The sequence below is a fragment of the Panthera uncia genome (genome assembly GCF_023721935.1).
Source record: "Panthera uncia isolate 11264 chromosome A3 unlocalized genomic scaffold, Puncia_PCG_1.0 HiC_scaffold_11, whole genome shotgun sequence".
In the NCBI taxonomy this organism is placed as follows: Eukaryota; Metazoa; Chordata; class Mammalia; order Carnivora; family Felidae; genus Panthera; species Panthera uncia.
The window spans coordinates 28,304,890-28,331,221 of record NW_026057578.1 but is presented as its reverse complement, the minus strand read 5'-3'; the positions used below and the strand labels follow the sequence as shown (position 1 = coordinate 28,331,221).

The 26,332-nt window shown below is 53.2% G+C and overlaps 1 protein-coding gene across 4 annotated transcripts in view; it reads right to left on the bottom strand.

Moving 5' to 3' along the window:
* Positions 1 to 26,332, bottom strand: part of STK35 (serine/threonine kinase 35) — a 40,252-nt gene that overhangs the window by 5,607 nt on the left and 8,313 nt on the right. For 2 of the 4 annotated variants that reach the window (XM_049651045.1, XM_049651044.1), the window contains exons 3-4: positions 19,932 to 20,681; positions 19,623 to 19,769 (exon numbers count right to left, since the gene is read on the bottom strand). In XM_049651045.1, coding sequence (XP_049507002.1) covers positions 19,969 to 20,681 — 713 coding nt within the window. In that variant the 3' untranslated portion in view covers positions 19,623 to 19,769; positions 19,932 to 19,968. Of the gene's footprint in view, positions 1 to 19,622; positions 19,770 to 19,931; positions 20,682 to 26,332 lie in introns of those variants that run through there. The other 2 variants (XR_007462116.1, XM_049651043.1) reach the window with 1 other exon arrangement.

Here is a 26,332-nt window from a genome sequence, read left to right as displayed (position 1 = left end):
GACAACGGAAGTGGGGGGGGGGAGCGTGGTGGCAGTGAGGATGACGGTGCAGGATGGATGGGCTCCCACGTCCCCCCTTCCCGCCCCCCAGGACGCAGACGCGGAACACCCGGGTGACGAGGGGCCTGTCCCGTACTCCAAAGGTGCGGCCTTCCTACTCTGTTGATGTCAAAAGGTCATGTTTTGATGGAACCAGTTGGGACTGGTTGGTGATCCCCCAACTCCTATACTCCGCCTCCTCCTTTCAAACTGCACAGGGTCCTTCAAAATGCGCAGGTCTGGGAGCCGCAGGATTTAAAAGCCTCCAGGAGCCACGCCTACGTTTTAACTCCGTGTCTTCACTCAAATGCTCTATCGGGGAAACAGCACAGGCTGAGGTGGGCGGTCCTGGGTTCAAATCCTGCCTCTGCCGCTTACCAGCCATTTTTAATCATCTGAGCCTCCTTTTTCCTTACTGGCCGATGGGGTTTACCCTTTCAGGGTCTGCCACGAGGATTCAAGGGAACTGCCCGCCCCAGCACTCGCCACCGGGCGGGACACCGTGTTGTTAGCTGTGTTAATGGTCACTGCGGTTCTCAGACCCAACTGTACAGCTTATCCAGAGATGGGGCTTAATTCAGGAACTTTCTGCCCCATAAGTTCCATATGGAGATGTAACATGAAGGCAGCGGACGGAGTAGTGGAGGAGAGGGGGGCTCTCCAAGCACCTTCTCTGAAAGCGAGCCCCTGCCTCAAGGAGTGCCAGCGGGCAAAGGTACCCTTGGCACCCTTCAACCTGCTCAGGCCTCAAGATGGGAGTTTTAATGTTTATTTTATTTTTTGAGAGAGAGAGAGACAGACACACAGAGTGCGAGTGGGCGACGGGCAGAGAGAGAGAGGGAGACACAGAACCTGAAGCAGGCTCCGGGCTCTGAGTTGTCAGCACTGAGCCCAAAGTGGGGCTCGAACCCACAGACCGTGAGATTGGACACTTAACCGACTGAGCCACCCAGGCGCCCCTCCTCTCATCTGTTCAACAGAAAAGGAAACCATCTGGTTGGCAGGCCCATACACTAAACACAGCACAAACTCAAACTGCAGTGTTAAGAACTCAACTCTTACCCAAGTTCTCCCCGCAGTCCGGGGTGGTGGTGTCACCATGGAGTTAATGATGCCTCTGACACGCTACACACCATGCAAGGCCTCATCAGTAATGTTTCCTTTGCCCCCAGCGAGGGGCCACGTAGGAACCGTCTCCACTTTACAGATGGGCAAACCAAGGCTCAGGGATTCGTTTTCAGCCTATCATATGCCACGGAGGCACCAGAGGCAAGAGGACAGCAGGGTCACAGAGGGGCAGTCCCCTCCCAAGTAGGATCAGCTTCAAACCAAGTCATTCCTCACTTGTTTAATACACCAGAGCCGCTAGCTTTTCTCCTATTCAGCAATCGACATGCCTGCCCCACTTCAGCGGCCACGGCAACACCGTCTGTCCCCTCACTGGCAGAGGGACCGAGGCCAGGAGCCAAGCTTTCTGACGTACCATTTATCTAAGGCTTTGTTAGCAACCGTGGGGCTCGGAGCGGGGCTGTTCCACTAGGGAAAACCTTGCCACGAGTGGCCCATGGCACAGCACACGGGCGGGGTCCTGGCATGCGTTATGGTCTCTGAGCCCCGACCCGGAGGCCCAATGGAGGCGCCAAGTTTAGAAGCAGGTGCCGAACGTGGGAGAAGATAGATCATTCGTGGAGCATACTGTTACAGAGTGGCAGAGGGCTGGTGCTGTGTCGAGGGTCTGGGCTTTGAGGGAGAAGATCTAAAATGGACACCCCACCTTTTCCCATTACTAGTTGGGGCCCCGGAGCCTCGGTTTTCTCAACTTACAACGTGGACGTGCCCGCCACGCAGGGTGTGCATCTGGTGGCGGCATGGGTACACGGGCACGGTGGGGGGTGCGGGAGGTCACGGATATGCGGGGACGGCCGCGTGAGACCACACCCCAAACCAAAACCTCACGGCACCACCAGCTGAGGCAAAAATGCCTGGCAAGGCGACCTGGCTTCAAGTCAGCCCTCTCTCGAGGGGACAGCCTCCTTTCTGCTTGGGGCCTCAGCAAGTGCTGGTCTGGCTGCGTCTTCCCCTGGCCCTCAACCTGCCCCCTCGCTGTCCCGAGACCACACTCACCCTTCCAGGCCTCTTCCACATGCTTCCTCCCGGAGGCCCCAGTCCCTGCGCTCCGGCGAGCAGACACGGAGGGACCACAGACCCCCACGAGCCAAGCCGTTGTGCTCCCCTCTTTCCACCGCTAACCCCAAGCTGCCTTAAAGGACATGACCGTCCTGTGCTTCTCCTGAGCCTCTCGGGCTGCCAAGCCCAGAAGGAGTCCAATCCTGGCTGATGCACAGGAACCGGGAGTTCACACGAGGCAGTAAGAGAATTAATTTACAAACTTCACAGAATCATTCAGCGTGACAAGATCTTAACGCGAAAATAAGGTTATGAAATCCCTGCCTGTAGTTGGGGTCCCACTGAACGTCCCCCACCAAGCTGGGTCAAGAGAGATGCTCGCCCTCACCTTGGAACACCGGGCCACTTGTCCAGGCTCCAGCAGGTGGCAAGGCAGGAGCTGGGATGCTGCCTGTGCAAGCGGGCCACACCATGTCGTCCCCACATACCTTCCGAGCTGGGTGGAGAGACCAGGCGCACGGGGATGAAGGGTTTCCCCGACATGACATCGCCTACCCGTTACAGGACCGGGGGGCTCCCCGGCCGATTTCGGCCCTCTCCCCCATCCCCCTCCCTTACTGCCCTTCTGTTCAGTCTAGAGAGGGAAGCCTGAAATCCAGGGGTGGCCACCTGGAAAATGCAACAATGCTCAACGACGCGCCTTAGCCGGCCAGGGAGGGGGTGGCGGTGAGCCGGCCGGGGTCCTGTCGGGCAGGGCGGACACCCACACTACACTCGAAGCACGCGGGTTGTTGCAACAGGTAGTGGCAGGGCGGAGAGGGGCAGGGCAGCCTCCCTCCCTCCCGAGGAAGCAAACACCAGCTCTCCTGCAGCCAGCGGCCCACCTCTGTCTCAGAGGCCACCTGCCCTGTCTTCGGCATCCTCTTTACCCACTCATGCGTGTCCGGAGGAAGCAGCCCCAGGAATTCTGAAAGGCAAACCGTCACCCAGGCTGTAACGGGCACAAACCCAACTACAGGAATTTACTCTTGTGCTGCAATCCACTAAGAGACACTAAGGTAAAATGCGGAAAAAATGATACAGGACCTTGCCTGGCCTTGGGAACCCATTTCCGCTCATCTAGCTTTCCCTGCTCTTTGCCAAGGACCTCATTTCTTCCTGGGCCACCAGGGCGCTTGGGAGCAGGGCAGGGGTTCTAAATCTGGGGTCCTTGGAACTCCAAGGATGCACGGGGTCTGCAAATGCCCTGAAGCCACATGAAGTATCACAGTGCGTGTCAGTCCTGGGCCTTTTTCTGGAGGGACAGCTCCAACACTCAGATTCGGAGAAGGGCCCGCGATGCAAGGAATCTTGAGAGCCATGGGCACCTCTGCGGGCTCCCTATCTATCAGACCAAAAACTCTAAGCAGAAAGCAATGCTGGAGGGCTTACTGGGGTTCCCCACCGCACAGGTGAGCACGACAAGCCAGGCCGGGGCTCAGGGCTGCAGGGCGCGCTGCTGGGGGGCAGGCTCCAGCTTTACTGTGCCAGAGCCCTTCCTCCAGGTGGGCTGGGGAAGATCCCCTCCCTGCAGATGTTTAAGGCAAACCACAGACTCCTCTTTTTTTAATTTTCTTAATGTTTATTTATAATTGAGAGACAGACAGAGACAGAGCACGAGCATGGGAGGGGCAGAGAGAGGAGACACAGAATCCGAAGCCGGCTCCAGGCTCCGAGCTGTCAGCACAGAGCCCGACGCGGGGCTCGAACCCACCAACCACGAGATCATGACCTGAGCCGAAAAGTCAGTCGCTTACCCGACTGAGCCACCCAGGAGCCCCAAACCTGAGACTCTTAGAGCGGACAAAGGCTGTGGGGAGGAGACAGGCTCTGTGCCCAGTCAGCTGAGCTCGATCGGTGGCCCACTTACCACAGTGAGGACACACACTGTCGCGGCAACAGCTGGCAGGGCCTGGTTTGCTGAGCGAAAGGGGAGCGGGCAGAGCTTGGAGCCAAGATGGCGAGCGGCTGCAAACAGATGGCAGCCTCATCCCCAGGGTGTCAGCCAGGTCGTCCAGGGCAGGGAGCGTTTCCGCATACGACGCAGCCAGCAGGTACCATGGAAGCTTGCAGACTCCGAGCCCGGGACGGATTACAGCAGTGTTCCTGTCGTCACCGCTGTGGACTTGCTGAAGTGTTTCAAACCTTCCCATTCATCCAAGTGCGCGGCCCCAAAGCGTGCCAGATGCCCAAATGGAAGTATTTTAATTTTTAAAAAATGTTTTATTTATTTTTGAGACAGAGAGAGACAGAGCATGAGCAGGGGAGGGGCAGAGAGAGGGAGACACAGAATCCAAAGAAGGCTCCAGGCTCTTAGCTGTCAGCACAGAACCCGACGCGGGGCTCGGACTCACAAACCACGAGATCATGACCTGAGCCGAAGTCGGACGCTCAACCGACTGAGCCACCCAGGCGCCCCCCTCAAAAGGAAGTACTGGCAAGACCCAAGAGTCGGACATCTGGAAGGTTCTCTGGTGACCAGCAACCACAGGACTGTACCCCGCATCACCCCCACCTGGGTCCAATCTGAGGATGCAGACCCACTTAAAGCCAGTCTTCCTGGCCTTGGGAAGTCACCTCGGGAGACCTCAGGAGCCGGGGAACACCTGACCTGGTAGACAGGTACCAGCTGGCGCTCCAGATGAACTAAGGGGGAACTTTCTGTCTGCAGAAACAGCCCTGGTAATTGGCAGTCGGCTACAGGGACACCCTAACTAATTCCCCTCCTCAACTGATTAAGCGTGGGGATGAAACGATCGCTGCCAAGGGCCTCAATCGGTCCCCGAAGAGACTGAGGTACAGCTGTGGCTGCTGTGATGAACAGACAAAGGGCTCCGGGGAGAATTCTCCTCGCTGGCCCCCTACCAGGAGGAGATCTAAGGTGCGGGCACAGCTAAAGGGAAGAGGTGGTTCTTCCATATGGTGATGGGACAGTTGGTGGTTATAAAAGGCAAGACTCCGACGAGGTCATGCCCACAGTGGTCTGGGCAAAAGGAGACCATGTGGATTTCTGGCTACAGCCACCAGGCGGAACGAAGCCCGGCGTGCCCAGGGGAACTCACTGGGGCCACTTGCTAAGGGGCCTGGCGCTCTCTCAGCGAAAAGAAGAGCCCTGCGGATCACTAGCGGAAAGCCACGTGAAAACGAATGATTAGCCCGTACGGATTTGGCGAAAACAAACAGGCAGATCGAAGGCCAATGCACCGAGCTGTCGGTTAACCTAGCTCTCCCCATGTGCTACGACTTGCGTCGGGCCCTTCCTGCTTCTCGTGCATGGAGTCTTTGCAACAGCGGACGGTGAACGGCCGTGTCCAACGGGTACCACTGAGCAGACGGGAAGTGGGGACCCAGAGAAGTTAGGGGACTTGACCAAAGTCACCCAGCTAGGAAGCGGGAGGGCTGCAATTCAAACCTAGATTTATCAGCATACCAGATCCCCAAGCAGGTGCCTTCCTGGCACGAGCGTGGAAGCACCGGGCTCCCGATGGCTTTCCCGGGTGTGGCCTCATCGCCCTTCATGGGCTCAGAAAAGGGCTGTGCCGTCGTCTCGCACCTTCTGGAGGCTGGCACGGTCGGGTGTGGCATCTCCTCCCTCCCCCTGTGCGGACTGGCTCATCTGCTGAGAGTAATGCAGCCTTGTATACAACCACTGCCACCCACCCCCACCTTTTCTCCAGGGCGAAGGTCACCCTCCTTAGGTTGACATTCAAGGCTCTCGGCAACTTCACGCTATTTCGCTCTCCCACTGCACCGCTGTGTGAACCAACCCAAAGACCCGCTCTTGACACAGATTCTCAATGTTCTCATGCGGTGTCCCTTGCTGAGAACACCCATCGGCCCTCCTTTCTTCAATGGCTACCTTAAGTCACAGGTCCCACGTGTTGCCATTACCCACTTTCTCAACCAAAAGCCAGTGCTACCTCTGCTGAGCTCCCAGGAGCACTGAGCACCGGGCCGCTAGACTTGCTAACGTGACCTGTCTTCAGAAGCGGGTGGAAAAGAGCAGAGACACCTCTAACCCTGGAGGTGGCATTTGCTAGCCACGTGGCCAGTGGGGCAAGTCACTTCCTGTCTCTGGAGTGGAAAGGACGCCATACCCAGGACGCACGTGCGGTTTTAACAAGATAATAAACATAGTGGGAGAGTACGAAGTCTGGCCAACGGCATGTGCTCAGTAAGTGAGTGAGAGAGAGAGAGAGAGAGAGAGAGAGAGAGAGAGAGACAGAGCCCCCCACCCCCTGCCCTCACGCCTTACGATAATAATAAAGACTCCAGGCTGTACCAGGCCTGTTCCTATACAGAAACAAATACAGCAAAGGCAAGGCCACCAGTTAGCTGTGAAAGCTCTCAGGAAGCATGTGTAAAGGAGTAAAGAAATGGACGGTTCCAGGGAAGGAGATGTGAACAGGTGGGGCCAGCTTCTACCCTGTGCCCCACGTGTCTTCTACCCTGTGCCCCACATGTCTTGAAAACCAAGGCGTCTGGGGACAGCTGAAGGACTGACTTTGAAGCCTCTTTCCCCGTGGCAAGTTCAGGCCATGGGGCCGCCCCGCAGCTCTTGGTTCTTGCACAGACATGCCCGAAGGCAACTGAGAGCAGAGGACTCCCCCGCACCTTCTCCCCCTGTACTCCTGTCCTTAACCCAAAATAGAAAGTAGTTCCCAGTTTACAAATTAAAGTAGCTCTCAAAATCAATTTTATAGCCAGCAATCATGGTCCTGATGTTATATAACCACACACACACACACACACACACACACACACACACCCCACAAAGAGCGAGATGCCAGCGCTAGAAAGCTGCTCTCTGGCAGAACCAGCAGCCTGCCCATGTGACAGGACGCTGCACAGGTTTTCAGCTCTGAAAAAGCAAAAGTAAATACAAAAAACAACAAAACGCTATGTTCTTGGGACATAATTATAGCAGAGTGCATATGCAAATCAAGACAGAAGAGCCAGACACATCAGTCACCTAATGAGAAGCTGATTACAAAAGAACAGATCACAGGAAGGCACGGTGATCAAACGAGGGCTGCGAAGGCAGCCTCGGGTCTCAGGGGGGCTCTCGGGACTCAAGAAGGTTTCCCGTGTTTAGCCCCAAATTTGGGATCCAATGGCACCCCAAAAAAGACCCAGAAAATCACATACAACTTACCAGATGCCTGTCTAGAGGAGAGAGGATGGGTTTACGGCCACACCTCCAAGATATATCTGTGTATTTTCCACCCCCCAGAGCCCCTCTCCTCCTGCAGGTTCACGGTCTCGTACATGGCTCTGACCCCCAGCCCAGAGATTCACGGAGCCACCCCTACCTTCGTCTCCCTCATTCGGTCCACCTGCAAGCCTCCGGTGATTTCCAAATGCACCTTGAATTCACTCTTCCCCATCCCATGCACCATCCACCCTAACCTGGAAACTTGACTTCCCAGTTGCCCACCCTGTCCCACCCGAGTCTGGACTTGCCCTCTCCAACCCTGGGCACAGAGCCACAGTGCTCCTGTAAACATGGAAACCGATGGTTACCGGTGCAGGGACTTACAACCACCTCCAGAGCCTCACAGATCAGGCTCCTGTCTCCTTCACCTGCCCCTACCGATTCATTGCCCCCCTGCCTGGTAGACAGCTCATTCCTCAGGTCTCAGTTTCAATGTCACCTCCTCTACAAGACTTTCTCAGACCGCCTCGGGCAGGTCCCCTATCTTCTGCTATTTCCTCTACCCGTACATGCTTGAAATCGTAGCTCTAGTTTTCCTTTAGGACCTGACTTGTCTCTCAAACCATGGTCCAAGTACCTGGACGGTGGGGACCAGATCTGAGCTGTCCCCGATATACTGCAACACCTACAGGCTATCAAGGAATTTAACGGGGGGGGGGGGGCGCCTGGGTGGCTCAGTTGGTTGAACGTCTGACTCTTGACTTCGACTCAGGTCATGATCTCATGGTTCATGAGATCGAGCCCCCACATCAAGCCCATGCACTGACAGCACGGGGCCTGCTGGGGATTCTCGCTCTCTCTGCCCCCCCCACCCCCACCCCACATCTCTCTCCCTCTCAAAATAAGCAAACTTAAAAGAAATTAAAGAGCCCCTCTGGGGTGTGTGTTTTCTTTTTATTGGTGGGGGCAGGTGGGAAGCATGTGAACGCACACACATTCTGACACTGCTTCTAGCTGTTACCGGTGTGGCCAAGAATTAGTATGGAAAGACAACAGAACCCAACAGCTATGGAGTGGCTAACGCATGCCTAGCATTCCTAGGCTAGCTGTATATTAATTTTCCTTTTAATCCACATGCAAACCCTATAGGGGACGTGCTAGCAGGCCATCTTATAAATGAGGGCTCCAAGGCTCAGAGAGGTGCCGGAGGTTTAGCCAGACTGAGGTCAGGGATTAGCTTCATCTCCATGGCCCAAGCTGGGCACAGAGCAGGGGCTCCATGCGCGCCTGGGGGACGAACAAGTGAAGGTTTGGAGTCAGGATTCAAAGCCACGTCTAAGACTCCACTTAGACGTCTAAGCCCTCCCTGCATATTGTTGCTCCCCCATTCCCTCGGTCCAGCTGCCTCTCAAATTCCCCCCCTTTCTGGAAGGGCGATCGCCCGTCCTACCACAGAGACCTCACAGGGCGCCGTATTCCCCTGGCGGTACTTGCTGGGGATCCTCCCAAGAGGCCCACTGTATTATTATGGCTCAGCAGTCTAGTCTCCCAGGGCCACGGAAGCCCACGGAGAAGTTCAATTATTTCCTTTCTCCTCCCAGGAGCAGGTGGCTGCAGGAACTCAATCTCATCCTAAGGACACTTGCACAGAGGGAGAAACCGACAAAGAATCGGGAGTCTTGAGTCCTGGAAACTCCTCCACCTTGGAGCCCACGAGTGCGCCAGGGCTGAGGGAGCGGGAGAGGGGGGCCGCCAGCGGTCCTTCAGCTGCCCTGGTTTTCTGGATGAGGAAACCACGGCCCACAGAGAAGTGCCTTGCCTGAAGTCCCAATGCTAGGTAATTATGGAAGGCAGAGACAGGATCAGGACCTGGTGGGGTCCCTCCTCCTAGTGCTTAAGCCTAAATCTAAGCTTTTTGAGGGCAAAAGGTTAAGAGGCAAGGTGCAACAGACGGCAAGGTAGGCAGGCTGTGCTGTAGCCCTCTTTTGTGCGGCCCGCTCGCAATCCTGAGTGGGCATCAACTTCACCCAAAGGGCTTGCCCAATACCGCTCCCTGGCTTCCAGCTCCATAGGACCGAAGTGGGGCCAGAGATCCGCATTCTAACAAGTTCCCAGGGGATCCCGCCAGCCTCGGGACTACACTCTGAGAAGACTGGTCACTAATGCCGTGTGTGCTGGGGCGTGGGAGCTCGTGAGGGGTGGCGGGGAGGAGTGTGGCAACAGCTTGTCAATATCTTCAAGTCCACGGGATAGAATCTCGATCTATCAAGTAGGAGACTTCTTACTTATGTCATTCGCAGTTCCTGCCACTGCTGCAATGGAAGCAACCTTTCGGACCCTGGTTAAAGCCTACCCAAGGCCACGTAATCAGGCTGCAGACCCTGAAGACTCACATCTGGGTCTGCCTACGGCACCACCAGCTTACGCCCAACTCCAGGACACTCTAGGAGTGGGCGGGACGCCAGAGTTCCAGAACAGCTGTCCTACCTCCACAGGGCTTCCAAAACACTGGGCTGGAGCGAGGTGCTCTGCCGAGGTTCCTCGTGCTACACCTGGTTGGTGCCCCTGCCCTGAGCATCTGAGGGGCAGGGGAGAGGGGTGGATGTCTGGATCCCATCAGCGGGGACATCTGGATTTCAGCTTAGGCAACTGGCCTAACCTCCCAAACAATTTTTTTTTTTTTTCTAGAAGGTAAAAGCCACTCTGTTGTTTGTCTGGGGTGTGGTATACTCACCCTCATTTCTGTTGCCCCATGCGAACCAAGGGTTCCTTCCAAACATTCGTCAAACCGAGTATGCAATCTGGTTACTAACAACAAATGAGTCTTTACTTGTGACTTCCAGTTCTCCTTATGTCTGCGCGAGGCTGGGCTGGGCCGCGAAGGCCCACGTACTCTGCCAAGATCTGACTGCATCGTACTTCCAGCCCAGGCCTCAGATGTGCCCTAGACCAGAGCCTTCTGGAAGGACATGTCTGAGACATGTCTGAAAAAAGCAGAAAGGAAAAAACAGCAACAACAACAAAACCAAAAGGGTGCTGCCCATGAGATTTCAGGGTTTCCTTTTTCCAGAAGGATGGACGTAAACGCAGAACGAGTCCACTGGAACGAGTCCATCGTTCTGACTTTCCCATTGGAGCAGCTGGCCGATGCCAAAATCCCACATCATATACCAAAGCTGACCTGCTCTCCATCACTGCTACAGTACCAACCAGGCCTTGGAATGACGAAGAGCCAAGGTTTACCACGCGGCAGGTTACCTGCCCAGGTGCCTTCCAGGCTCCTTTTTTGCAGCCTAGGAAAATAGAGGCATTTTCATCTTCCTCACTATGCCCTATGGTGTGCCTGGGTGGCTCTAATCCATTCCTCCCGAGTCCCTAGACATCATTTTCTTTTACAAAGAAACAAAACACAGAAATCTGACCTGTGTATGATGCAGGCTGAGTTATAGCTTTCCCCTGGCACCTCTAACTGAAAGTGAAATTCCTTTAAAGTTGGGAAATTCATTGCAGTATTTTATGGTATTGATTTATTTTAAACTTGGCTGGCAGTTTTAAGGCCTGCCATGCCTCTGAATCCCAGAAATGCTGGAGGAGGTCTCCATTTCCTTTGATTCGGTAAGACCACAGAGGACTCACTAGTGGAAATGAAAGGAAGGGCTGCGATACTGTATGTTGCTGCCCTAGTTTATCAAGACAGCACCCTGGGCGTTCTCCCCAGGTCCTGGGTCCACAGCGCATCTCTGGTTGGGATTTCGCTACCAGAACCGTATCCTCTCTCCTCGCCAGCTGGGTCCTGTACCCAACAAAGCCTCGGTAAAGCTAAGGCGAGTTTCTGGCAAGCCCTGAGCTGTGACCTGCTCGCTTATCACCTGGTTTACAAGGTGCCTCTGAATTTGCCTTCGGGAACTAGCTCAAGGTACCACCTCCTCCGGGAAGCACCCCCTCCACTCTCTCCAGGCTTCCTATAGCTCTCCGGAGCCACAGTGACCACAACTAAGCACCCGTGTCTCATCCGCGCTGCCACACGGGTCAACTGCCAGGGGGCAACACTGGAGGCCATACGATCGACACCAAATGTGACGTGGCCCCATTGAGAGGCACCAAATGAGGACATCCTCTGCTTTAGTCAAGATTTAATAAATGCACTGGAAGTTTTGTCGGGGAGAAACCCAACAACCACTGCCATTTTGCCTCAACTGCCCAGGCTACTTCCACTTTTACTTGGGACGGGTTTCCACCAGGATACCTGGCAGATGGAACGGGCAACAGGTTGCTTCGGGTCATGTCGGAGCCCCTTCCGCACACTGATGCCACAGACGGTTCCAGCACTCCCTCAGCGCAAGCGCCCTCCTGGCGGCCATCAGCGGCAGTGGGCTTCGGGTCTCCCACGGTCCAACCTTTGGCTAATTCTCACTTCTGCCTGCTCATGTGGCCTCTGCCTACCGCTCCCCGACCCCTGGTTAGGTGGGTGCCTCCCGTCTCCCAGCCTCGCCTCCCCTGCCCACGTTGGAGGCCGCGGCGGTGTGATACAGGAGGCATCCACACACAGGTGAGGTCACCCGAAGGGGCGGGTGGCGTCCAAGATCGGCTGTCAGACTGAACGCTGCCCACGGGCGGCACCGTGCACGAATGCCTTAGGGGTCGCTGGTGCGGTGCTGCTTGGAGAGGGACCCTGTCATCTGCCTGAAAACGTCAACCCATCGAAAGCCGCTTTTGAAGAGGCTGCAGGAAGCAGAATGGAGCAGTGAAACCTCCGGTCGGACACCCTGCTTTGAATCCTGGCTCTCAACACTTAGTAAAAGTGGTTCTCTGCTTCCTCAACTGCAGAAGGACGGCCGCCCGGGACAGGTACGCAGGTGCTATGGGCTGATTATATACAGCGTCCACTATAGAAAAGATGTGGAAAGTATTTAATTCAGAGGTGAGGACAAAGGACAAAACCTCTGCTCAACACCAGTCAGGGGCCCCTCAGAGCAGGTTTTGATAACCAGGGGCTATGATCATTGGTAGGAGTGCCTGTGTCCTGGAGTGGGGGGCAGGAAATGGGACTTGGAAGGACCCCAACCATCAGGCAGGCCCGCTTACAGCTGGATGATTACAAAAGCGATTTTGCTGTGCGCTGCCCAAAGGGATGCCGTCTGGGCTCAGAGGAGCCAAGGATGCCAGGGAGGAGCAGAATGTGAGGAACAACAGCCCTGGGGCAGGCCTGTCCCCTCACTGAGGCTTTGATGTCCTGAGGAGCTTCAAGGGACAGATTATCCCTGGGGGCCACCAGCCCCATTACATAACCCACAGCTCAGCTTAGCTTCCTCCCGTTGATACAGCTGGAGCCGGAGCAGGGATGGCGACAGCAGGGGCAGAAGCCAGCCCCTCCCAGGGAACTGTCTGGTCTCACAAACACCAGCCTTTGTGACCTGGGGGAGCCTCCAGAAAACATGAGTGGACGGACCAGGCCCTGCGGCCTCCCTGTAAGCTGGTACCCAGGGCTGCCAGGTCCTCACAGTGAAGGCTGAGCTTTAATTTCCAGGGGAAAGGAGAAGCGAACCTTCTGGATCTTTGCTGCCGACCCCTGCACTCTTACGCAGCCCCACAGTCCCGTGGAGTGCGAGTGGGGAGATTTCCATTTTACAGACGGGGACTCAAGAGAGGCTCAAGACTACAGATCTCCTTGGATCAAAGGATTGATAAACACCCACTCAAATCTATTCCCCTTCCAGTGAGCTCTCAATTTTAATGTTTTTATTTATTTTTGAGACAGAGAGAGACAGAGCATGAGCAGGGGAGGGGCAGAGAGAGAGAGGGAGACACAGACTCTGAAGCAGGCTCCAGGTCCTGAGCTGTCAGCACAGAGCCTGACGCGGGGCTCGAACTCCCAGACCGTGAGATCATGACCTGAGCTGAAGTCGGACGCTTAACCGACTGAGCCACCCAGGCGCCCCTGAGCTCTCAATTTTAAATAAGACCCCCACTCTTTAAGGATCTAGGTCATCTACTTAGGGCAAGGATGGCGTCTCCCTCCTCCCATCCTCTCTTTGGAAGGGTCAAGGTTCCACCAGAGACTAAGTGGGATGAGCCTCTGGGGTGGGAGGAATCAAACGGACTCCAGTCCCCTCAGCAGCTAAGGCTTCACGGACAAAGTGTCCTTCTTACCCCTCTTTGGGCTACCTAGCTGTTCACCAGCACGCAGTGCTTTCCTGGAGAAGAAACTAGCTCCCAACTAGAAACCTACTAGGTGCTCCTGGAGTACCCATATTACTCAGCCTTCACTTGGTGCTCATGATTTCAGGGCGCCTAGGTGGCTCAGCTGGTTAAGCATCCGGCTTCGGCTCAGGTCACGATCTCACTGTTTGTGAGTTTGAGCCCCGTGTCGGGCTCTGTGCTGACAGCTCAGAGCCTGGAGCCTGCTTCCGATTCTGTGTCTCCCTCTCTCTCTGCCCCTCCCCCACTTGCATTGTCTCTCTCTCTCTCAAAAATAAACATTAAAATAAAGAAAAATGCAAAGACCCATGATTTCCATAGATGATTCAATGAGGCAATACCCCATATCGGCTGACACCAGGGACTTAGACCTGGGTTTAAGTCTAGACTCAGCTCCAGACCAGTGGTGACCTTTGGGAAGTTACATGAAAAGAAATAAATGAAATAATGGTCAAAAACACTTGGCCCACGGACGGCCAGTGACTACCCCCATCCTGGCCACCTTCGGAACTGTCGCCCTCCTTCAAAACCTACCCCCTTAACCTTAACCTCACATGCACAGGGTCTCCAGGTGGGGGTCCCATGGCCTGGAAGCTCAGTTTCATGTGTCTGCTTCCCACAGGGCCTGCAGTCCTGTGAGGGAAGGGCAGGGCTTATGTGCTCCTGGATTCACAGCTGGGGCAGGAAGTCACCCTCAACTGAGAGGGGACCCAAATGCCTATTTGTCCCAGGTTCCCAATTTCCCCCTGACAACCTGTGTTTTAATTTACCCTCCAGGGATCCTGTTTTGGAAATTCAGCTGTTTAAAACGAACCACGTTAAGCATTTCTTTCCCATCTTTTAGTCTCCAGCATCACCGTTGATTAACTGGACACTCAGAATGGGATACAATTTGGGTAGGATTCTGCCAAAAGCAAACAAATGATCTGAATAGATTTCTATAGCTCCGATGCGAACAAACATGCTGTTGCCTGTTGGATGATCTGAAAAAGGTTGGGAATCTGCAGAAGACCGTGAGGGGCCCCGCCAGAGGTTGGGGGACCGTCCTCTCAAATCTCACAAAACAAGAAAAATCTGAAGCCCGGGTCAAGGGGTCAACTCAGGTCATCCAGCATGCGAGCCCAGAGCCACGTCTTTGGACCACAGGCCAAGGATAAATATATCCTTTATTACTTCAACAATAACTTAAGCCGGATTCTTTTTTCTCCGATGTTAGGCAGCTACCAAGATCACATATGGAACAAAGAGTATTTTCTATGACCCTTCAGGTCACAGCAACATCTGATTTCCTTCAGCAGGCCTGAGCCACCCGCTCCAAGTAAATGTCACTCAAGGGCCCTGGCTTCGTCCGGCCCTAGTAACCGAGGCTTGTATAGGAGACAGCAAACTTGGACACGAATGTGGATTCCCTCGTCTTACAGCACCCTCCCTGGTAACATGGGCGGTGGCACGCAGAACACCAGTCTGGCTTACCCACTTTGGGTAAGGTTTGTGGCCGGCTGGGAGGAAACATTAGGAATTATTAAACATCTTTAAAAAATGACAAATAAGGGAGCGATAAGACCCACCATTGAGTAATCTTTAAAAATAGAGAAGTTTTCTGGAACAAGCAATTGGACAGAGTTGCCTCTGAGCCCAGCTTTGTTTAAAAAAAAAAAAAAAAAAAGCAATCTGGTAATCCTCTGAGGCAAGGCTACTAAAAACCATGGTCTTCGGAGAGGAACAGAAGACAATACTTTCGCCTTGAGCCAAAGTGTGTATCTAAAATTTAGCATTTCACTTACATAGTTCACACAGGGCACTTGCACAACCTCTTGTGATTCCAGCCACCTCAACAAGAAATATCTATCTCATTTTATGGACAGTAAAACCTCAATAAGATAATTATGATCTACCCCATTTAATGGAGGATAAAATCCAGAGAGGTAAAATAACTTGCCCGAGGTCACACAGTCAGCCAACCACGAAAACGGAACCACTTGGTCCCGGACGGTCCACCAGGCTCTTTTCAGAGAAGCCCTGTGTTGTCAACCCCAAGTGCATGCGTTCAGTGCTGCAGAGAGGTAAAGCCAGGGGGACCCTGACTTGGACATTACTCTGAAATCTACAACCCCAGATTACGGAGGCGGTTCTCCATCATGCCGGTACCGGGGACAAGAGTGTTGCCTACACGTGGTGGGAGTTTGAGCCACGACAACAGGTCTAATGGGAAAGCTGGCAAGGACTAAGGACACACGAGTTCCCTGTCTTCATTTGGGACCTTGAATAATTCCTTCTTTCTAGGTCTCCAGCTGCCCTCCACACAAAATTCCTCAGGGAGAGACATCTACACCCCCGGTTCTCCAAAGTGTGGTCTGGAGCGCGGGACTCCATGAAGCCAAAACTTTTCTTTTCATAGTAACACCGAGACACGTTTGCCTTTTTACTTTCCTCCTCTCTTGCATGTACCGTGGAGTTTTCTGGAGGTTATGTGAGGAGGGACGTGGCACCAGGTTAAACATCAGAAGCAGACAGGAGAACCCAGCTGACTGTTAAGGCAGATGGTAAAAAGACTTGCAAGAATAGATAGAAAGCACGGCCACTCTACTAAATTTTTTTTGAAAATATTTTTCATAAACTATGATGCTTACGTTAAAGTGTAGCTGATTTTTATTCATTTGAAAAGAACATTTAAAACGCTTCTCACTTTTAATTGTTAATTCTGCCAGTATCCACAGATAGAACCCAAACCAGGACCTCTTTGGAGTCCTCAATTTCATGAGTGAAACCGAGCCTTTAAACCAAAAACTTGGAGAATCAATGGTCTCTTCTCTCACTGTCTCCAACTCCTCTCCTTTCATTTCCTCTCAAACCCACCCTCATCAGGGGTTCTCCCCATTATGCGCCACCAAAATTGCTGGTGAGCGCTAATGTCTTTCTTCCTGATCGCTGAAGCCCAAGGTCAATCCTCGGTCCGCCTCTCCCTCAACCCGCCTCTCCCTCAACCCACCGCCACAAGGACCACAGCTGATTACTTCCCCCTCCTGATGGCTCATCTTCATCTGGCTTCCAGGACACCAGACCCAGGTCTTCTCTCTCTCTGGCTCCTTTCCTTCTCCCCAACCTCACTGTGGGATGGCCCAGAGCTCGGTCCCTCTTGGAAATCACTATGCTCGCTGCGGTGCCTTGGCAATCTCTAAATTTGTTATCTCTAGACCAGATCTCACCCCTGAACCCCAGACTCCTCTAGCTACCTGTCCCACCTCTGTGCCTGGATTCCACTTAGGCATTCCAAACTTTCACACGACAGCAAAGCCTAACTTTCTCCAGCCAAACCTCTTCCTCTCGATGCCCCTCCCATCTCATTTGGTGGCAACTCCATCCTTCCAAAGGCTTCCAAGGCCAGAAACCTCTAAGTCATCCTGGATCCCTTTCTCTTGTACCATTCGCTCCAGCAGGAAATTGTTGGCTGACTCCAAAACTCATCCCCAATCCAATCTCCCCTCCCTGGCTCCATGGTTCCAAGAAGGACATACCCAGGACTTCCCATCTTACCCAGGCACAAAACCCCAAATCCTTACAATGGCCTCCAAGGCCTATCCTAGTTGACTCCCAGTCACCTTTCTTGCTTCTTTTCGTACATTCCCCTCCCTGCTCTGTCCAGCTTCTGAGCCTTTATACTGACTGCTCCCTGTCTGGGATGCTTCCCCCCCCCCAGAAATCCTCATGACTCACTCCCTCCACTCCTAACCTTTACTCAAATGTCACTGTCTCGAGAGGCCCACCCCGATCTCTTCCACTGAAAAGTACACCTCTACCCTCCACCTCTCAGTAGTCTGATCTCCCTTGTCCTGCTCTAAGGCCCCCAGAGTACTGAGTATTTTTGAACATATTACTTATAAGTCCATCTCCCCAACAGAATATAAGCTCCACGACTGCCGAGAATATTTGTCTAGTTTATCTACTGACGTATCTTTTGTGCCAAAGAGTCCTGGGCAAATAGTTTCCCAACAGTATGTTGAATATGTGGAATTAGCTTCTCCGTCTATAAAACTTAAGTGGGGAGCAGGGGGAGGCTGCACAATAGTTCATCCCAACTCAAGCCTCTGATCCCTGAACTGGCCAGATACAGCTCACAACTATTGTCACTAGCAGTCAGAGCCTGGGTCACTTTGCAGGGCTACATGCCCCATCTTATCTTATGTCAAGGTCATCTATTTCTCCTACCTGAAGGAATCACCCCTATAGGAGCTAAAACTGTGCCCTGCAAAATAGCACAAATCCCAACCGTGGCTGTGCAAATGGAGCCCCGATCTCAATCAGTTGCGACAACCCCACGATTCTAACCCACATTCAGGTCTCTCTTCCAATGACAACCGTCATCTTACTCCAGGGCAAACTTGAATTCTAAGAGGTCTTTTATAAGCGGAAGGGAGGAGATGTGACGGCGTGAAATACGACGAAACCTGGTCTAGCCAACCCTTTCTGGGCTCTGACCCGGCACTGTCTCCTACTGAGCTTTAGGGAGCACTCTTTCTCGGTGGGCAGTGGGGACGAACTGGCCTGGCATCTGGAAAGTGCTCAGGGGTTTTGGAAAGGATTAACCTGGTGACTCAATCCAGAAGTTCACGGAGAACACTACAGATGTGACCAGGCTCAACTCGGGACTCACCGCCACCAACTAGCACTCTGAGGGTGATGAAGGGGAAGGAAGGGACTAAGAACCAAGCCGGGTGACCGACGGCTCTGTGCCCAATGTGACCCCTGGGATTAGCACCACCCCTCATCGCCTCATCTCAAGGATTCAGCGAATTTAAGAGGAGCTCGTTTCCAACCTGCCCTCGTAAGAAAAAGAAGGTAGGAGGGAGGGAGAAATACACCTGCAACTTAAATTAGGACAGTGGAGAAATGACTTAACCCCCTGCGGAGTCGCAAAGGTGAACCAAAATGCTACTGTGTCCCCCTGGCGTATCTGGCGGTCGACGTTCTTTTCCCTTCCCACAAAAGTAGGCTGGACGATGTGAGCTTAATTCACATCTGACCAAAGGAGCCCCTTGTGCTTCCACATCCGGCCAGCTGTCCTGCCAACCGCCTGCCCTGAAGACCCAGGCACCGTTCCATCCTCACGGCTACTCAATTTCAGGTTCACCGACATCCCTCATGGTGGGAATAAACTAATTGGTCCGTCTGGTCTCCCAGGCTCCAGTTCAACTCAACTCGCACGTGCCAGAAGTTCTTAATTGCTGCACTGCTCTGCTCCGCGGGTGGCTCCCAGATGCCTACTAAGTCAAGGTCAAATTCCAGGGTCCCTGGTGCCACCTGATTTCTGATTTCATTTCCCTTGCTCACACCTCAGCCTCTGGTCCAGGTGAACTCCCACTGCCACTGCTGGTACCCTGGGATTTGCCACCTCAGCTCCATCTGCTCTCCTGGCAGGTCAGTCTCTCTGGTTACCACCGGTCTGCTGTCTCCGCGACCCCAAACCAGGGGAGGTACTCAAAGGCGCTAGGCTGCCTGTCTTCAGGTTCTCTGCAGAGGCTAGTCCTTTTCCCTGCAATGCTCCCCTGACCCCCAATTCCCCAACTCCCCTAAAAGGCTCATTTCCCTTCCTATCAGTTCTCCTTTGTGGAAAAGCAACTATGGTAAGTACCGATCAATGTTTCTCTCCCCAACTAAGCTGCAGAATTCATGGGGATGGGGCCATTTTCTGAATTTGCTGACCACTGCTACCCAGGGCCCAGCACAGCACTCAAACGAAAGCCCGAATCAATCTCCTTAAATAAGCAAAGACTTCCACATAAGACTATTCACTCGCACGTCATTTACAGTTATCTAAAATGGAGAAAACCCATCAGATGCCTAAAGCAGGGGAAAGGTTACGTTATGGCACATGTAACGGAATGCCAATGTTGGAAAACTGTACTTTCAAAGGATCACATGGGGAAATGGTCAGATTAGCGCCGAAAGGGCAGGAAACAAAGCGGTGCCTAAATATAGCACGCTCTAAACCGTGCAGAATTGCACGTGTGACCAGGAGGGATACCATCAGGGGTAGCGTGTATTCTCTGAAAAAAACTGTCCGTACCTCTTTTGCACATTTATTGATCAATGGATGAGGAAAAGGGATTTCTAAAAACCTCGAGACTCCGCTCAAATGCAACGTCCACTCGGAAAACCTCGCTAGACTTTCGGGCTCTTTCTTCCTCCACCCCACAGATCTCCTCCTCGTGACCTGTGGGGGGTGGGGGCGGGGAGTCTCTGATCACAAGCACTTTGTGGTCTTTAACCCTACAATCTGCCCCCCCCCCCCCAATGCCACAGGGCTCCCTCAAGGGCCCAGGATGAAGGATCCAGTCCAGGAAGTGTGCATGCAGAGCAAAAAGAGTACACTCACCTAGTTTAAAAACACTCAAGATGCTTTGCCCTGAATTTTAAGCAGCACATGTGACCTGGTCCATTCTGGTTTCAAGTTCAAAGGCATCAGGCCGGTCCTGTGGGTTAGCAGCTAACATATCTTTCAAGAGCTGCTTGATCCCCTCAGACATGGAAGTCCTGCGTTTCTGGGGGATGTGCAACTCCATCTTTGGGTTTTCTAGCAGCGCCTCGCCAACAGGGACGATTTCGGTCCCCTGTTTGATATAGGTCCCCAGGAGCTCCTTCTTGGTCTCAGAGTCAATAAAAGTGATTCTTTCTATCATTGCCCAGATGATAATGCCCAGGGCAAAGATGTCGGCCTTGGCTGTGTAGTGTCCCTCCCAGACTTCGGGGGCCATGTAGAAGTCTGAGCCGCAGGCTGAGGACAGCCAGTATTTATTCACATTCACATTTTTGTTGTCTTGATGGCCCTCTTTTCCTCGGGGGGCTAACCCAGCACAGACCTTGCTTAGTCCAAAGTCTGCCACCTTGAGGATGGGGGTGCCAGACCGCTCCGTGATGAGGATGTTGTCTGGCTTTAGGTCCCTGTGCACGATGTGGTTTTTGTGCAGGAAGGCAATGGCGCTCGTGAGCTGTAGCATGAAGCTTTTGTTGGTAGCTGGGTCCGGCCTCCGGGACAGGACGTACTGATTCAGGTCTCCACCTTCACAGAACTCCATGACAAACCAGAGATAGCAGGGCTCCTCAGCGTAACCCAGGATCCTTTCTCCTAAATCAAAGAAGACCGGAAAGAACTTGAGTGCCATGGACACATTCGCGTCACCGGTAAGGCGACAGGCACGCGGCTCGGTAAGAGTGACACTGGTGACAACGCTCCGGTCCAAGAGGACCCGCCAAACTGGCACTGAGCCAACACCGCACAAGCAGGCCCATCTCTAAGCACGCAGGAGGAAATCAGGGTCAACAAGGTAGGAGTGGCACGGGCTGCAGGGGCGGGTGTTAGACACCTGGCTCTGGAATCACCCGGCGCCTGGGTACCAAGGGGCTTACTGCTGGCTGGTTGGATGAATAACCAGGAGGCAACTGCCCTCGGTCCACTTGTCCAAGTTTGCTTCCGCTGCTTCACCTGTAAACGGCCACATGTAATCACTCGCAGAATACCTATACCGGCACCTGCCATTCAATTCGGTATTTACCACCGCCCAGGAGGTGGGAGGAAATAGCCCCATCTTACAAGATGAAGCATCTGAGGCTCACAGAGACTTAAGAGTCCAGGGACTCAAATGCGTGACTAGGAAGCCACGGTATCTCATTACCGTGCCTCCAGACAGCAGCACGCCCCCACAGCTTGCAGGGCTGTGGGCCAGACAAGGGCAAGTGTGCACGGAGGCCATCAACGGTCTGCTCATCCACTCCAAGCGAAGGACCTTTCCCCCCACCCCGCTCTCCTATAACCTGTGAGTCTCTTGTCAATGCACTTAGAATGGCACCACGATTTCATTTCAGAGGCATACTCCAACCAGAGTTTCCTGCTCACCCACATCTGCCCAGCACAAGCTAGTTATAGAACAGGCCCCTGTCTCCATAAAGTTTAGCTTCAGGGAGATAACAGGTATCTAGAACGGCAAGCATCTTAAGCATCTGCATCGAGGTCAGCTTTTACGAACAGGGAAGGGTGGGTGGGAGTTGCCAGATCTGGGAGTCAGGAGGGAGGCGGAAGACTGGAGTTACACCTAAAGGACAGGCAGATCAGTGGGGATAAGCAAGAGAATTCTAGGCTATGAGACGGGATGGATAATGGAACACAGGAACAAACGGACCAGAGGCGTAAACAGGAAGTCTGGAGGAACAGTGGGGTCCAAAGTAGACGTAGGGGTTAGAATCAAACTGTGTCGGCCGGAAACTCCGGCTCTGCCTTTCCAGAAGTCTTTCCTTTGGACCCAAAGAAACTCCAGGAAAGTTGGTGATTGGCATCTACCAACAAATCCCAATGTTCTTTATAAAGCAATAAATGGCACATGGGAGTCCTTTGGTGGAAGTTACTTGAGGACTGGAACTGCCCCCAGAGTCTAAAGAGGCAGATGGCTTATGCTGCTGATGAAAAGGCTGGGCCCACCGGGGGTGGGCATATGGGTCATTCATGATTGAGCCAATGCCCGAAGATAGTTCTCAGATCCCTACCAGTGTCCCCATTCCCCCGGAAAGCAAGAGTCACACCTCTTCATGCAGGCTCCACCAAGGCAGAGTCCTCCAGAAGCTGCCACTCTGGGACCTCTAGGGTGAGGCAAGACCGATAGATGAACAAGGCAAAAGCTCTAGGTTTTTGACCACGATCTGTCAGACCACACTTCCCCTGTAATTATATAATTTGTTTAGATTACTCACAATCAAAGCAATACAGGTAGAACCAGTTTAGGGCAGATGGGTGTTGTTGTTGTTATTATTTTTTTTAATTAGCTTGTTCCCACCTCCTCATCCTCTTTCTAGGTCACTGGCTCTGGTGGGCTGAGGTTCTTTATCTGAAAACATTGCAAGATGATGCAGTGATCTGAAGCCCAAATCAATCCAGGCTCCAGAGTAAAGACTCATAAAAAGGAGGGCAAGAAAGGTTTACTGGTGGTACAGCCAGAAAGGAAGCGATTAAAAAGCCATCAAATTCCCTCGGCAAGGGCGACCATCAGAAAACAGTGAAACTTTTTCACTGAAAGTGGGGAAATAGAGGGTGGGGAATGGTGATTACTTTATATACAAAGTTGGTAACCATGGAAACTAAAGGCAAAAGAAAACAAGTCGGCAAAACAGACTACACTGTAGGTCCAGGTTGGAAGAACCCGGGGCGGGGGGGGGGGGGGGGGGGGGGCGGAGGCGGAGGAGCGCGGGGGGGGGGGGGGGGGGGGGGGGGGGGGGGAGGGGTACGTAAGTGCCCTAAGCAGGGAATGGGGGGTGGGGGAGGGGGGTAGACGGGCCCCAGGACTGAAGAGCTAGCACTGGGGGAATGATCGAAGCCCAGAAGGTGCTACAGGGGGGCTGTTGGATGAGAGGTCAGGACGAAGCAGTTTCAGAATCAGACACAGACAGCATCAGTGAGCATGACAGAATGGAAAACTGGGGAAGGCGGCTACTTGTCCCAGACGCAAGAAGCCATTTCCCTGCACAGGCACGGGGCCGTGGGCTCCTTTCGTAAGAAAACCACAGCATGTGTTTTCATGCAGGAATCCCCAGCTACCTACTCATAAACATAAGACAGGCATGTGAGAATTCCAGTCCTTTCCTCCGAGAAGACTGCCTACCTGAGCCCCTACCTACCTCACAGCAAGAGGGAGGAGGGAGGGCACAGGGCACTTGATGCATTTTTGTGGAGATGCAAGGCCGGGCAAAGAAATGGGAAGGGTTAGGAGGGGAGACTTAGAAGATGAGGAGTCTGGTTTAGACACCAGCTCTGCCCACTGGTTAACTAGGTGGTTCATTAGCTCAATGGAAAACAAGGAGGGCCGGAGATACCATGGAAAGATGGCTAGAACCGTGGGCAAAGGTTGGGAGAGATGGCCGAACCCCTCTGAGCCTCTGCCTCATCTGCCAAACGAGAGGGACACCTACACCACATATTCCTGGGAGTTAAGTCTCAGGCAAAAAATACACTTCGCAGAACCTAAGATACTTTGGGGAAAGGACATCCTAACCATCAGTAACATCCCTCCTGGGCCTCAGCCAAGTCCGAGGAAGCCACCGATTCCAACAACCCCGGTGCTGTAGGCCAGAGTGAAGCTCCCACATGTTAGGACCCTGGAATCAGAAAATGAAAAGTGGAAGATTCTGTCGTGTTGCTCAGGTTCTTACGAGCCAAACCCATGTTCTAGCCAGACCAGACGGTTTTGAGGTGCTCTCTCCCTATAAGACCTCCCCTCTTCCCAGGTCTCTGCAGGTGCATCTGAATGCGTACCTTTGGGTCCTGCCTGAATGCCAACCGACTGGATGCCTGCCTGATCCCCCAGTAACTTCCTTCTTCCCACCGGCCACCGCCCTAGCCTTGTAATTTACCAAGGTGACCGCACACCGGGAAGGAAAAAGGCTCAAACCTCCAGGGATTACCAAGCACGGATTCCCAGAGACACATTGCTGGGGTCCACCAGTCAGCAGGGGGCTCATGAAGGTCAGGTGATCCAAGGGAGCTTCGGCGCCCGTCCATCTCCCGGCGGGCCCAGCGGTCACCAAGCCACCCCATGCTTATCCCCAATTTCAAGATGTATAAGTGGAATACACATGCGCCGTCTAGCAGAAACCCCACATGAAGCTTACAGCTCTTTGAATGGATAGAAACGAAAGTAAATTTTATAATTCCTTTGGTGCAGCCTGACAGTTCTGTAAGGTGAGGAGTTAAAAATTTAGCTTCCCCAAAGCGGGAGAAAAGACTGGTACCTGGAACTGTTCGGGATTTGGGAGAGGCCACTGGCCTCTGGGTCCCAGGCACCATTTAAACGTCTACGTGGGAGCGGTCTCATCTCTCCGACACTGTTTTATAAGGTGGGGAAACTAAGAGGAAGGTTAAGTAACTTGCCCAAGATCCCCGAAATGACTGGTTGGGTAAGATGTGAACCTCCATTGCCAACTCCTTCCACCACCCAAGGCTGTCGCCTGGGTCCCAAGAAATGCAGCTTGATTAAAGCGAGACAGGCCCACTTTCAGGATAGTTTGGTTACCTTCCCCTCAAGGCCAACAGCCAGGTGACCACAACATAAACTCTACGTCAAAACGTATGCTAAGCCACAGCTCACGGGTGAGAAAATGGGAGGGGGAAAAAAAAGTCAAGCAGGTGTCTCCTATCTCATTACTCAGGGGAATAGGTACTGTTGGCCTCTCCCAACAAAAATGGGGCCTGCTTTGTTCAGAGACTTGAGGCCAGTAGGCTCAGCATAAGGATAAGTCAGCGTGAGCTTTGGGACAGCAGCAACCTTCTAGAAAGGGACACAAAATCCCCAGGGATTTAGAAGCCTCTACCCAAAGCTGCCTCCAGAAGTTGGATCTCCTTGCTCTAGTCCATTCCATTTAAACATTTCCTGGGCACACACTGCTGGTCAGACACCGGCCCTGAGATAACCAGTGGTCTCTGCCCTCGCAAGGGATTCTGGTCTTTCGATGCAGAATGACCAACCGCAGCTAAGAGAGCAAGGAATAGGCCACAGTTGTGCCCGGGGAAGCGGGAAGCGTGGTTAGGAGAGAAGAAAGGCAGGCTGCAATCACTCAAGAGCGACCCCTGAGCTGGGTCTCCAAGGATGCAGAATGAACACACCGCACAGGGCGGGTGTGAGCTTGCAGCGAGGGACCCAAGGAATCTGGGGGTCAACGCAGAAAACGGAGGAGGAGGTGGGCAGCAATGAGGCTGGGAAGGATGCCTGAGTTGGGTCAGAAGAACCGGTGTCTGGCCGACTGAAGGATTTGAACTTCGGCTCTAAGAAACAGGCAGTAAAGGGGCGTCTGGGTGGCTCAGTCGGTCGGGCGACTGACTTCGGCTCAGGTCATGATCTCGCAGTCTGTGAGTTCGAGCCCCGCGTCGGGCTCTGTGCTGACAGCTCGGAGCCCGGAGCCTGCTTCGGATTCTGTGTCTCCCTCTCTCTCTGCCCCTCCCCTGCTCTGTCTCAAAAATAAATAAAAACATTAAAAAAAAAAAAAAAAAAAAAAGAAACGGGCCATAAAAGTTGTTGGCATATTTTAGAAGGATATACTGCTTCCTGAATCTTAAGTCATTAATTTGGAGACATACTGTTTACGTTAAGACGTACAGGCTGCTGACAACCCTACCACACGCGACTGTTGAAGCTGGGTTCTGACCGCCAAGGTGGCAGGGGAGGGGAGAGAAGGGCACGGAGGGGGAGGTCTCGGGAGGTTTAGAATCAACAGAACTTAGGAACATCACCCGTCCTCCGTGATGGAAAGGAAGAACTGAGAGAGAGCTCTGGCCAACCCTCTTCTTACTCCGAACCCCTATCTACTTAGACCATAACTGTATCCCTATTTCCGGGTGAGGACACTAAGGCTCACGATTACATTACTTGCCTGTGGTCTCACAGCTAGTAAGAGGCAGGGCCCAGTCTCTACAGCCTGGATTCCTTTTTAAGTTTAGTTTTGAGGGAGAGAGAAAGACAGAGTACGCGTGGGGGAGGGGCAGAGAGAGAAAGAGAAAGAGAGAGAGAGAGAGAGACAGACAGACGGACACAGAATCCGAAGCAGGCTCCGGGGTCCAAGCTGAATGGAACCCCTAGCCGTTTTACACCCCCTGTGACACAAGGTCCCTGTTAAGTTCAGGAACGTATGCCCCCAAGGAGTTTAACGTTCACCAAGTCCCCAGTGTCGATAGACCAACCACGCAATTTTCAGCGGAGCACTAATTAGGATTTTGACAAGTCTTCAAGATGCTCCATCCAT